At 54.8% G+C, this 14481-nt stretch overlaps 1 protein-coding gene across 2 annotated transcripts in view; it reads right to left on the minus strand.

Annotated features, from left to right (window-relative positions):
- Window positions 1-14481, minus strand: part of Slc24a4 (solute carrier family 24 member 4) — a 121090-nt gene that overhangs the window by 41011 nt on the left and 65598 nt on the right. For both annotated transcript variants that reach the window (XM_026394263.2, XM_026394262.2), the window contains exon 3: window positions 2184-2260. In XM_026394263.2, coding sequence (XP_026250048.1) covers window positions 2184-2260 — 77 coding nt within the window. The remainder of the gene's footprint in view (window positions 1-2183; window positions 2261-14481) is intronic.

The raw sequence follows: 14481 nt of genomic DNA on the forward strand, positions 1-14481 counted from the left end.
TAATACTGGTCGTGGGACTTCTGTGCCACATGACTTTGGACAGGTCGTGGTCCTGGGTCTCCACTTGTTCTCTGTTTAACGACGATGCATGAGCAGATCAGTGGTTTTCAAGTGGTTGTCCAGCTGGGCCCTTTCCCTGCCCATCTATCCAGTAGGGCCTACCTGCGTGCCAGGTGTGGGTGCCTGCAGCAGGGATTTGGTGACAGAGCACAGAGCACCAGGCAAAGCCTCTGCTGCTGGTGACGGCCTTACAGCCAGCGCGAAGCCCTGAGGCATCAGGGTGCTTGACAGACCAGCAAGGTCAAGGTGGGGGCAGAACAGAGTGAGGAAGGGGAAATGGAGGACGGGGGAGGCAAGGCAGGGGGCCCTGGGAGAGGAGGGTCTGCTGCCCTCTGCTGGGCAGGGACGTCCTGTCTGCAGGAAGAGAGGAGCCGGGAAGCTCCCGCCCACACAGCCCAACACCCGAGGATCTCACAACTCATCTGATAAAATAAAGTGGACAGGACACTCTCTAAGGCCACAGCACCCCAGGCAGGTCTGTCTACTGGAGTCCATGGGTGACAGTCCCTGGATGTGACTCGTCAGCTTCTGGACAGAAGCAAAAAGAAACCAAGTGTGGGGCTGTGGACAGAGGGGAGGGCAGCAGGAGAGACCCTGCCACAGACCTCGGGAATCTGGCTCGAACTGGCACCCGGGGCGCCACATGGTGTCTCTCCTATGACCCCCACGGGAACAGAGGAGAAAGAGGAGCCAAGATGGTGCCACAATTTCCATTCCTTGTGCCAGGAGGGCGGGAAATTTCTAGTACTGCAGACCCCTGGCTCCCCTGCCTGAGGTGCGCATTCCCTAAAGGAGTCGTCTGGCAGATTCCCTCCGTAGAGGGTTAGATGATCATGTTTTTGACTTTGTAGGTCCAAGGGTCTCCATGGCAACTCCTCTGTTCTTGGAGAGCCAAAGCAGCCCTAGAAGGGGTGTGGCCATGGTCTAACAAAATGTGACTGGTGAGAACAGGCTTGGGCTGGACTTGACCCTCCAGCCAGAGTGTGGTAAGAGTCCTTGCAAAATTCCTGAAGTTGTTTTGTCTTCGCTCTGCCAAGACTTCCCTGGGACAGGGCCACAGAGCTACAGGGCCAATCAGCCAAACTCGCACCACCTCAGTCAAAGGGGAAGTGTAGAGTCAGAGTCACCAGAAAAACAACAACTCTATTACTACAGAAATAATATACACGCCCGGCTTCAAACTCTGCCTGTAATCCTCACTCTAACGCTTTATTTTCATTAGAGGTTTAGCCTATTAATTGAAATTTCACTCACTCATTCCTCTCCGGCTGTCGCTGTCAACGTGAGAATCCCAGATTTTACTTTCTTAATTATCTCTTATAAAAGACTAATGTCTGCCTGGGATTAAATATACAAGCAGATGGTGCTGGGCGGTTGGGCTGTGATCAGAAGGGAAATTTGCTGTGGTTGATCCAAAGTAGCAAAGCGAGCCTTGCCCTGCTTCGTCTCCCAACTCCATTCCACCGAGTCAACAAATGGTTTCTGGGAAGGGCCAGAAAGTAAATATTTTTGGCTTTGGGGGCCACTTAGACTCAGATGCACCACAGCAGACGTGGAGAGCACAGAAATGAATGGGAGTGCTGTGTTCCAATAAAACTTTATTTACAACAACAGGCAGTGAAACATGCATGGCTGGGCCTGGAGTTTGTCTGCCCTATTACGGAGGCACCATCTATGATTTCAGTTGGAACCCATTATTCCCTTTATGACTTGCTATTTGAACTTCACCATGTGTTATCAGGGCCCATCTGCACATGGAGGGAAGTTTGAGAGGAAGTGCAAGGGTTTCAACTGTAGGTAAGTAAAGGTGGGCAACTTGTCTGGGGTGGGGGTTATATGTCGTGCAGGGGTTGACACCCTTGACCTGTATTTATTGGCTCACGGTTACACATCAGGAAGAGGTGCTGTCATGCACCATTAGAAAAGCAGAGAGCAGACAGGACTGAACCGCTCTCTGTGATGTGAGTCACCGAGCACACTGGAGATACCACCTCTCAGTGAGCAAAACGGTTTTTGGTATCTGCTTTTTTCTCGGGGCTGTGACAAGGACTAAATGGAATCTCTCAGGGGCTGTGGCAGACAGGTTTTAGGTGTGTGACATCCTGCCCGCAAGGACCACTTACACCGAGGATGTGCAGCAGGACAGCTCCGTGCTGTCGCTCCTTATTGGAGAACAGGTCTGTGGGGAACTCGTGGATGGCTGGAAGACAAGAGGAGAGGACAGAGGGTTAGGAATCAGCGGGCCCCCAAACCTCACTTGAGACCTGGGAGTCCAACAAGGAATTGTGGAGTCCACTGGCTTCGGGCTGACGAGCAAGAAGGTCAGCTATTTCTCAGCCCAGGGCAGATGAGTGCTCTTAGGAAAAGGTGCTGGAGACTAGATTATACCCAGCTACTCTAGCACCTTAGAATCCATCGTGTTTTAGATATTTTGAAAAACTATACAGAATACTTTACACACACCAGGATGGCTACAGCCCAAAAGACAGAATAAATGTTGGCAATAAGGAGATATCAGAATCCTCATACCATGTTGGAGGGAAGGTGACACCGAGTGGCTTTGGGAGTTCATCAAAAGGTGGCAGTGACCACGGGACCCAGCAATTCCATTTCCAAGTGTACATCTTAGATAAATGCAAGTGCATGCCCACAAACTTGTGCACAAATGCCCATAGTTGTATTCATAAGAGCTAAAATATGGATAATAATATGGAAATAATCTGAGGCAAACACTCAGGGTTCAGGCACCATCCCCTCCCAAGCAGCCCTGAGCCACTCATCAGCCTCTGAATGCCCTGGGAATGGAGACTGATCCCTTCTCGTCTTCCCACCACCTGAGATGACCCATGGGGGAGCACTCTCACAAACACATGCCAAAAGGACACTCCCAGACCCCCTCCAGTTCTTATCACACTAGACAGACTAGAAACTTCTGAAAGACAGTGACCCTCACTGCCCAGTTCACCACCGTGTCCTCAGTGCCCAGGCCAGGCCTGGCACATGGGTTCTTAATTGACTTTAACAATCAATTAAATAAGCAACGGCAAAATGTTAACCAAAATGACAATCTATGTTGTTTCATCCTGTGACAATGCTGTTAACCCTGCCAGCCCTCCAGGTACCTGGAGTGACAATAGGCTCATAATAGACACTCAATTAATGCTTGCTAACTGGACGTCCAGGACAGAAATCCCTTCTCTGTAAATGTCATTTGCCATAAGCTTTGACAATGATGGTTTCTCCCTCATATGGAAACTTTCCTGATTTGAACATCAGATTCTACCAACAACAAAGAACAGCTCCCCAAGCACCTAGAAAAGAATGGATTCTTTCATCTCTCCCTCCCTCTCTCCCTCTCTCCCTGTAATCCAACTCCCTTAATACAGTTGCTGCTGCCAGTTCAAGGGCATGGATCTGCTGCAAGGATTTTCTGCCTGGAGATGAGAATTACTAAGGGAGAGATTCGGCCGTCTCGCTGCCAGGGTCTTATTTCCAGGATGAATGGAGCTGCCCGGGATGGTTCAGTTCAGATCAATAGACATTTCTGCCATGAGAATTTGAGGCATGTCCCGACTCTGCAAACCATTGTTTTGAGAGCTGGCGATTTATCCAATCCTGAGATGTCTCTGAGAATCAAAATAAAGTCACGCTGCTGAGGACACATCACCTGGCCTCCAGCAGGGAGGGGATGTGGGTTATAAGTGGCTTTGCCCTTGGTCGGATCCGACTCCTTGCTCACTCTCCCACCTTGCTCAGCTCCCCCTGATGTACGCTGGAGGGCCACAGAGGTGTCTTGACATTGCCATCAAGGGCAGCAGGTATGGGACCCTCAGACATACCCGCCATTCTCAGTGCCCACCCGAGTCTTCTGATATACCCTGAACCCAGGGGGCTGGCACTACGGCCTTATGCATGCCTGTTTTCGGGTGAGGCTCAGAGAGGGACATGACAAGCTCAGGGAACCCAGCCACACAGGCCAAGACTGGAAATTATGGTGCATTGTGGATCGGAGGCTGGCTTGGCCACTCATAGACTTAAAATGGCCTGGTCATTTCTTCAGTCCGTCCCTCTGTCTCTTCAGTGGCAATCTGCTGCTCCTTACTGGGTGTGGCATGCCCTAACCCTGATGTCCAAGACTGCAGCCCACAGAGGACCACTCCCCACTCCCAGCCGGTGGCTGGTAGCTGGGACCAATTCTCTCCTCTCTTTGGGACTTGAATCCTCCAGCAGCCGGCCAGGTGGCAGGGGATCCCTGTCCCTCCCACCTTGGCCACCGAGAGCAATAACTGCAGACTGCAAATATGTTGTATGTTAGGCACTGCAGACAGAATTAGGTTTCGGGAAGTGCTTCTGCCCTTATGACCTGCGTGACCTTGGCAATCTGCTAACCCCCAGGGCCATACCCTCTTGGAGCCAGGATCACAACAGACCCTGGTGTCCTGAGGACTCCGTGCAATGGCTCTGAGGATCATTAGCTCATGGGGGACGCTGACCCCAGGGCTCTAGAGGACACAACTTTGTACAATAACAATAGGGAAAGCAGAAGTGGCCCGGAGGGGAGAGGACGGCAGGAGAGCAGAGGACAGGAGAGCAGATTCCACAGCTGCAGAGAAGCCATGTGGCCCAGGTTCCCAAGGAGACCTTCCTCCTCCCCCCCTGCTCCCAGGACTGGAAGCCCCATCTAGGTCTGAGAGGGGCGGAGCCTGTCCCTGCTGCTCAATCCCCGCCCCATCCCCCCCCCCAGGAGAAAGGAATGAGCGGGGCACACACATGGCTTTTGAGGTCATACACATGGCTTTTGAGGTCACACACATGGCTTTTGAGGTCGTGCCTAAGCCTTTAAGCTGCAGGAATCCAGGGGCATGGGGACGGGGAAGGCAGAGATTTGTCTGCAGGTGGAACCGAGCTCAGGGAACTCAGGGACACAGGGATGATCCCAGGCTCTGGGAGGGAGGAGGAGGGAGGGGACAGGAGGCAAGGCAGCTGCTCCCTACCCCCCTGTTAAGGTTCTTGCCTTTGCACCTTGGTACCGAGAGAGTGACTTCTCTTCCTTCTTGGCCTTGGACACTCCCAGCTGTCCTTGCAGGCCAGATGTGTGCCTCCCTCCACATGACGGGCCTGGACTGTGCGCAGCACCCAGGGCACTGCAGACAGGTGGCTCCTGCCAGCTGCCCTCCCCACATCAGAGAGGAGCCCTAAGGGCCCTGGACAGAAGCATCTCCAGTGCCTCCAGCACCCTGCACACGGGCACTCAGGTCCTCAAGGCACAGCTGAGTTTTCTTCACTCACAAAAGCTGCCCACGTGAGGCTCTGAACCGCCCTGCAAGGCTCTGCACCTCTGCCGACATCGCTGCTAGTTGTCAAGTACGAATTATCCAACCAATATTTACAGACACCCCCTGCCCCCGAGACTGTGTACCCTGAGCCTCCCTGAGCACGTGGCTTCATCTCAAAGGTGATTTGACTTTCAGAGAGCACAGAAGCTGCTCCAAAGGCAGGAGGTCATGGGGATGGAGGATACCTTGATCCTGAAAGGGCGGGGTCAGTATGTGTTTCTTGAGCATCTGCTATGCACCAGGCACCAGGTGAGTGCCGTTTCCCAGACGTGGCCTTACTGTATGCTTGGCCTGGTACAGATGGACAAGTCATCAAGGACGGACAGAGTAGGAAGCTTTTCATGATGGCAAGGAGTGGACTGGGCCAGCAGTCACTGAGCAGGGGAGGTGGAGGACATGCAGGGAGCCGGTAAATACAGCAGCACCCATGTCCAGTTCCAAAGGTTGCGTTTCTAACTTTTCAAAGCCCCTTGATCTCTCAGGCGATCCCGAGAAGCTCACTGCTCCTACTTTACTGATGTGGACACAGAGACCCTGAAAGCCTCAAGTATTTCCTAGAGTCACGCAACCAGGCAGCACAGGCTCTTCCCCATGAGCATCTAACTGATAACAGGCGCGTGTCTCAGGGCAAGTCTCTTTACCAAGCGGCTCTGGCCCTGGAAGCTCTGAGGCCATGGCCAACAGCCAAGTTCCTAGAGGGAGGAATCAGCTCAGTTCTGCCCGCGGCCCGGGACCCACTCAGACTGAGGTCAAGACACCTGTCACTCACCTTCCTTCATCTCCTTGAAGCATTCAACAGAACAAACCACTCCTTGTTCATGTATTAATGACTGTACGTATGAATGGACAAAAGGACCTGTGGACTGTCCATCTGTCCGTGCATATTACACCCATGTTACATTTACATACAGTAAAACTCACTCCTCAGGCTGCAGCTCTATGGGCTGTGAGAACCGCACGGACCTTCACATCCGCCGCCACACCCCCAGGACACTCCATCCCTTCCCAAACTCCCTGTGCTGACCTTTTTAGTCACCTCCTCCTGCTCCCCAACCCTGGCCACCAGTGATGTCTGCCTTCTCTACACTTTGCCTTTTCCAGAATGTTCTATGGATGGAATCGTGTCACGTGCAGCCTTTCTGGTCGCATCTTATACATAGCAAGATGCCTGGACGTCCACCCGCATCGTGTGAGCCCACCTCGCGAAGCGTTCTTGCTTGGACCCTCCAGTCCCCCCTTGCCTCAGTCTCCGGTAGGGTCCCCTGAATGCTGCTGCTCCTGGGGCCTTGTCCCCAGCCCTCTTCTCCCTCTTCTCGGCTCTGGCCTTTAGTCTCCACAGGCCTCTCTCAAACTTTGGGCTTTGCCAAGCTCAAGACCTGATCTCCCGGCAGCTGCTGGACACCCTTCCTTGGCATCCTGAGCACCCGAAGCCCAGCCCCAGGGAATGGCCCGCCAGCCATCTCAGGGTGCAGGAGGGAAATGGGGGAGCTGTCGCTGAAGCCTACCCCTTCCTCACAGCTCATGATGGGGGGACGGCCACCTAGCACTCAGGGTCCCTTCCCACTTTCTCGTGGGAACCTGCCAAGGGGGCACAGCTACGGGGTCGGGCTGGGTGCTTCACGGTCACACGTGCTCAGGCCTGTGTCCTGCTCTGAGGAGCCTCAGCTCCCTGGCAGCCCTGGCCCTGTTGACCCAGGAGACTCTGGGGGCAGGAAAGAGGCAGCACACTCTTCTTGCTGCAGTTGGTCCTGGAGACCAGGGCTACGGAGAGGGCCAGGAAGCTCTGCCGGCAGGAGCACCCGCTCCCTTAGTCGGCGCAGAAGGTTTTTAACTTGATCATTCCATTGCCCGCCCATCTGAGTCCATGTGGGCTGCTATAACAAAACAGGCCACCCTGGGGGGATCAGGAGCAATGGAAATTGATTCTCATGGTTCTGGAGGCTGCGAGGCCAAGACCAAGGCCCCACTCAATGCGTCAGAGAAGGTGTCTCCTCTGTCCACACGTCCTGGAGGGGACACATGCCAGGCAGCCCTGGAGCGTCTCCTATAGGGGCAGAGGCAGAGCTATGACCTGAGCACCTCCCAAGGACCCTCCTGACAGCACCCCGTGGGGGGTCATGCTTCCCCATGGGAATTCTGGGGGACACAAGCCTCAGACACAGGGCGGCTCCTTCCGCCTGGGATTCTGTAAGCGCCCGATTCCCTGCATTCAATCCTTTCTGTTTAAAATACTGAGGATGGTTTCGATGTCTTGCACCAAACACCGACGGATACACCCAGCTCCCGTCAGTCCTCAGACAATCTCCCTTCCCAAACTACTCTCAAGCCCACTCACCCTCCACCTGCACCCCCAGCAGCATCTCTCGGGGACCACCCCACTGAGCCCACCCCAGCCTCCCCCCGGCCAGCCCTTCCACCATGTGGTCCAGCCAGACCGCTTCTCAGCACATAAGACCAGAGCCAGAAACCCCAGGGAGACCTTCGAGGCCTGCCCAGCGGCTCTGCAGGCCAGGCTGACCGGCCTTCCCGGAACCAGCACTTCCAAACTGCTGCTCTGCGGCCGCACAACTCTGCAGACAGCAGCGCCATGCTTTCTGGTAGATGCAGATCTTTCTTAAACCTTTCAATTAGCCGATTCTCTTTAGGGAATGCAAACTGTGAATTGAACTTTTTTTTTTTTTTTTTTTTTTTTAATCTGCCTCCAAACATGTCATTCTCTCTTTGCTTTCTACTCTGGTTAAAAATAACCTCCCATTCTAAGCCCTGACGTTTATTCTCAAACTATGAAAACAAGACTGCAGGGCTGGGAAGTCGTTTAAATAGCTTCGAATTTCTAGCATTTCAACTTACATAAGGTATGTGGTTTAGAAACCACCCAAGCACCAGGAGCCCAAAGCAAAAAAAAATTGTGATTGTTTTTTTCTCTCCCCAATTCTATGGTTTAAAATAACTTCGCTAGGAACCTTCTGCCTCTCATGGGCAAGAGTCGGCATGTGGAGGTTTTAGACCATCACCTCCTGTCCCAAATAGGAGTAAATAAAATTAGATCAAATCATCAGCTTAACCAGCACGAAAAGGAGTTGACAATCCTGTCTTTCTGGGCATTCCGAGAGATTATGTGCTGCAAAAAAATGAAAATATGATCAGCCGCCTCGGCCACGGGATCACCCACCACAAAATCTCACAACTGGATGGAGCTCCTGATTCTACGTGGCTCAGCTGTTTCCACCCGGGAGGGGGAGCAGGCCCGTCACCATCCCTGGGTTTCTAAGTGGTTCCTGCATCCGCACCTCTCTGCCAGCTCTGATGCCAAAGATCCTTGTCCTATACCAACAGGGACCCCGACCCCCACTTTACAGGGAAGACACCAATGTCCAGGGAAGGTCAGATGCTGTCATCAGCACAAGTAGGTGATCACAGGGCTGTGGGACCTGACAGGACAAGAGGACACTGGACAAACTCTCTCTGCAGCAGCCATCTCAGGAAACCAGACCACCACCTCATAGCCACCAGCCCAGATTGGCCAGGCCTGGTCAGTGATGGCCAAGGACAGTCAATTGGCTTCCAACTCAAGGCCAGCTGCCCGAGTCTGAATCTTGAATGTCCCTGAAAGGTGCCTGTGTTTAAAGCATGGTCCCCAGTGTGGCACGTTGGGAAGGCGTCTTTCAGAGGTGGGACCCAGAGGGAGGACCTGAGGTCCTTAGGGGCATATCTCCAAAGGGAATTGTGGGACCCAGTCCCTGTCGTGAGCTGAGGAGCTCTGTGTCCCCACAAGCTCCGGCCATGGTATGCCTTCCTGGCCCTGACCAAACACGGGGCCAATCAATCGTGGATTAAACTATGAGCCAAAAAAAATACCCCCTCTCTCTAAAAAATACCTGAGATAATCAGCTCCTAAAGTGACAGGAGTTGACGAACACACCAACCAGAGAACGCTCCACCGTCTCCCTGAAGGGAACTGAATCGTGTCCCTCACAGTCTACCAGGATCCTGGAGCGTGACCTGGTTTGGAAATGAGGTAGCAAGACCCTGCAGACCGCGTGTCTCAAACTGCTGACGTTTTCTCGCAGGTCAGAGGCTGTAGGTGCGAGGTCAAGGTGCTGCCAGGACTGGCTCCTGGTGAGGTCTCCCTTCCTCGCTTGCAGGTGGCACCTCTCGGGTGGGTTCTCTTGCTGTCTCTTCCTCTGGTTAGGAGGGCGCCAGTCCTGCCCGACCCTAGGACTTCACTCAACCTTCACTACCCCCCGAAGGTCCCCTCACCTTAGGGACTAGAGCCTCAACACACAAATCTGGGGGACACCACTCAGTCCCCAACATAAGGTCTTTGCTGTAACTAGTTAAGCCAAAGCGAGGCCACGTAGGACTCGGTGGACACTGATGGCCATGATTGGTGACCTCCTAAGAAGAGGAGAGAACATGCAGAGAGCAGGGCCGTGGAGCAACAAAGGCCAAGACTGGAGTGATGTGTGCACAAGCCGAGGACACCAGGCCACAAGTGGGAGAGATGCACGGACCAGGCGCTCCTCAGAGCCTCCGGAGGAACAAACCCACTCCAAACTTTGAGCCTCCTAAGCTGGGAGGGCAGAAGTTACGGGGTTTTACGCCACCTGTTTGGTGGTCCTTGGCTGTGGCAGGCCTAGGGGGCTGACAGTCCCCACTGAGGACACACATGTCCCTTCCAGTTCACCTGCCCCGGCCTCCCCGTCAGTGACGCCTGAAGCCTCCTTCCCCACTGTGTGAGCTGACTGTTCACCTCTGTGACGGAAAACACCCAAGGACATCAGCTGAGAGGAGGAAACGTGGATACGGGCTCCCAGTGTCGGCGGTCCAGTCTGAGGCTGGCTGACGCCATGGCTCTGGGCCTAAGGGAGGCAGAGCTCACGGTGGAGGGCGAGGTGGGGAAGCTGCTCCGTCCACCGGGAAGACAGACCACGCCAGGGCACACGCCCAGTGACGGCCTCCTGCAGGCAACCCCGCCAGCTGGTCCATTCCAAACAGTTATCAGGTGAGTCCACTCAGGCTAGGCTGGGCCATCAGGGTGCAGCTCCCGGTGACCTATCACTCAGCCTCTGAGCACAGCGGGTGTGGGGACACCTCACCCCCACCATAGGCTTCCCCGCCCCCTCACCTGACGGGTCTGCCAAGTGCAGGTGACAGTAGCCGACCCCAGCTGTGGACTCTGAATAGGAGCCTGGCTTTGCCTTCCTCTGGGTGGCCTCTGTTTATTCCCACAATTGACAACGCCTTCCGTCCCACCGTCTTTCCCTTGCACTGGGTCACGTGCTCTCCGACGGCTGTCGTGACCCTGTGCTCATCCCTGTACTGCTGGGACCTTTGCCAGCGGACACCAGAGGGAACAGCCGATGACATAATGTGCTTATATCCAAAGTGAATTGGGAACCGAGACCCCGCCCACTATGCAGCAGACCAGGGACCAGTCACGGGGGCGGAGGGCAAGACACAGCACTACTGCTTACCAAAAGGAGGAGGATTATTAAGGAGAACACTGCTATTTGGAAAACAGGTACAATGAGCTTTTAACACGCGCGCGCACACACACACACACACACACACACACACATGCAGGGTGCTCTAAAAACTTGCTATAGTTTGGATCATAAGTATCCTCCAAAAGCCTGTGTAATAAACACTCAGTCCCCAGGGTGTCACTATTGGGAGGGGATCAAGCTTTCAAAGGTGGGACCCAGTGGGGGTGTCTTTAGGGCATTGGTGACACGCCCTTGAAGGGGACCGTGGGACCCCCGTTTCTTCCTCACTCCTCTTCCTGGGGTGAGCAGTTCTGCTCCACTCCCCCTTCCCTCCACCATGTGCTGCCTTGACACAGGCCCAAAAGCACCAGGGCCAATTTATCACAGCCTGGAATCTCCAAAGCTGTGGACCAAAATAAACCTTTTTATCCTCATAAGTTAATTATCTCAGTTATTTCATGATAGTGATAGAAAATTGACGAGCCAGCACTTTTACATAGAATTATAGAATTTCATTTAATCCTAACCCACCTTGGCAATACTATCATAAGTCCTATTTTACAGGTGGGTAAACGAGGCCACAGAAAGGTTAAGTTGCCCGAGGTCCCACAGTCAGGAAGAGGCAGAGCCACAACTAAAGTCTGAGTGATTCAGCCCCCAAGAGCCTCTGGCTATACGTCAAGAGCCAAGAACCTCAGCTCAGTGATTTGACACGACCTCTCTTCACATGGAGCCTGTTCAGAGGTTATCATTGGAAGCCTGAGAAGAAAGTCACCCGTCTGGACTGCTTCTAACACCTCGGATTGAGACAGCAGAAGCCACTCAGTCATCCAGGCTGCCAGTCACACAGCTGTGATTCGTCCCTCTACTCTTCCACGCATGTCCCCCTCAGCCAGCACTGCTCCAGATCCTGGGGACACCCGTGACCCAGCGGGCAAAAGCCCCTGCTCTCCTGGCGTATTAGACAGACGTCATCTATGGTGTGGGAAGGACGCTCAGCCCAGGTGAAAAGACGTCACACACGTCCACCCGCGGCGTGTGCGGCTGTGAACAGAGGCACACGCCAAGAACACGGTGGAACCCATGCCCATCCAGGGCGCAGCAGGGGGAGTCGGGGCTTCCCGGGGACCCCAGTGCCCTGCAAGGGGTTCCGCTGTTTCCATGGCAATCACTCGAAAGTCAGTTTACTGTGATCCATCGAAAAAGCCCGAGGCCTAAAAGCCACTGAGAGAGACTCCGGGGCTCTGAGGCCGAGGGAGAGCAGGCCGTTCCCCGGATGCCCCGGAGAGTCCAGAGGAGGAAGGAGATGCTGGGGCGGGAGGGGCTGGGCAGAGAAGTGACAGGGACTTCAGGTGATGGGAAGGTTCTAGGTCACAGGTGGCAGCTACGGGGTCATGGTCATGTGAACCCACGCTGTGCCCTTAACACAGTGGCCTTCACCGACTCAGCTCTCTCCTCGCAGCTCAGGAGCAGGGGTGTCCCCTGACACAGAGGGCTCCTTGTCCCACCTGGTGAGGATGAATGAGCAGCAGGTCCCCAGATACACGCATCCAAGTGGACAGTGTCGGCCATCGCGGCACCTCCCGGTGAAGACGGGGACAGGCTGGACCGTCCTGGGCTGCTGAGCTCGTTGGAGCTGAAGGGCAGCTGCAGAAGCCCAGGGAGCAGTGGACCTGACCCGGGGCCCACTCAGGTCACTCAGGCCATCAGGCCATCTGCACCCCAGGAACAGGACTGCAGAACAGGACTGAGCCATCCGGCCATCGCAGGTGACAAGAACGGAACCAGGGTCCCTAGGGGATCAGGCCCTGGGTGGCGAAGGTCCTGTGTGTCCTTGGCTGGCAAAGGTGGCCACAAGAGTGATCGCAGCCACGGGTTAATTCCGGTTGTCCAATCAGCCAGCAGAGACGGTCACCTGCTGTCTGACCAGGACCTATGGCCGGTCTGTGGACGTCACAGGCATGGACTTCGGGGGCCCTCAGGAGAACAAGCGGATTCTTCCTGGCACTTTGGTCCAAACCTGGCACACACGGGGCACTTGGCACAAGGTTTTAATAAAGTGCTTCCTGGGGCTGTCCTGACAAAGCACCAGACACTAAACCCCCTGAAACCCGGTCCAGGTGGGACAGTCTGGAAGCCAAGGTGCTGACAGGGTCAGCTCTTGTGAGACTTGGAGAATCTGTTCCCGCCTCTTCTAGCCTCCGGGGACAGCAGGCTGTCCTTGGCCTTTCCTGCCTTGCAGATGTGTCACTCCTTGGTCACCTCTGCCCTACTGTCTCCATGTGGCTTTTTCGTAAGGACACCAGTCATTAGGTTTAAGGCCACCCTCGTGCAGTGTGACTTCATTGTGACGAGTTACCTCTGTGAAGACCCCACTTCCAAATAAGGTCACATTCACAGGTTCCGGGACTTAGGACATCACGGGATCCCTTTGGAGAAACAACTGGACCTACCACCGGGCTGGCGCTCACTGATGTGACGAACCTGTCACAGAACACAGGCGCTGCAAACACCTGTGTCCGTGAGCTCCAAGGCCAACCAGGCCAAGGTCCTGACGCCCACCTGCTGTCCAGAATAATTACCAGAGTCCCCTCTGCTCTCAAAAACGTCACCGTCTGGATGAGATAATTCGTGGTCACTCAACCCATTAGGAGTACAATGACCTGGAATAAAAATCAACCCCGATCACCCAGGAGTGTTCAGACTAACTCCTGGTGACGCGCCGGGAAAGGCCGCCATCGTGCCCACAGAGACGCTGGGTCCTTCCTTGGCCTGGGCAGCCTCGAGTGCAAGCAGGCGGGAGGACGCAGGGGGAAGGGCTGGCGCCCAGCAGGCACCCCCTGCCCTCCCCCACGCGCTGTCCTGGGCCAGGCCGGGCTGTGGGCCGAGCGGCGGTGGGCTCCACGGGCCTCCAGGGCCAGCCGGCAGTACCCCGTCATTCAGCCAGACAAGCAGCCGGAGCTCTGCGGGGTATAAACGAGCTGAAGGTCTGCCGCGGCGGAGCTGGGGCGCAGAGACCACTCAGATCACGTGGGTGTGAGGTCCACTCCACGCAGGTAGTCACAGGCCTTAGGAGTCGAAACTGGGGTTTCTGGGAGAAGGGATGCTGCCTCAAGCTGCAGGTCAGCTCCTGGCGCGCTGCCAGTTCAGACTGGCCCTCCCACGGCTCCTTTAAGGAGTTGACTCCTTAAAGCAAATCTCATATGGAAACACACACACACACACACACACACACACACACACACACACAGTGCTGAGGTTTGGAGGGGCATCACTCCAAGGTCCACACATTAAAGGCTTGGTCCCCAGGGCAGCACTGTGGGCGGTGCTGCTGACCTTGAAGGGGTGGGGCTAGAGGAGCTCCTTAGGTGATTGGAGCCATATCCTAGAAGGGGACTGTGGGACCCCAGTCTCGTCCTCCTTGTCTCCCTCTCTTGCTTCCTGGCTCCTGCGGTGAGGATCTGTTCACGAGCCTCCCACTAAGATGCCCCAGCCTTGCCAAAGACCCAATGCAAGAGGGCCACTTGATCTTGGGCCGGGATCTCCAAAACTGTAAGCCAAAATGAACCTTTTCTCTTTATAGATTAATGACCTCA

The sequence above is a fragment of the Urocitellus parryii genome, chromosome 6, assembly GCF_045843805.1.
Source record: "Urocitellus parryii isolate mUroPar1 chromosome 6, mUroPar1.hap1, whole genome shotgun sequence".
In the NCBI taxonomy this organism is placed as follows: Eukaryota; Metazoa; Chordata; class Mammalia; order Rodentia; family Sciuridae; genus Urocitellus; species Urocitellus parryii.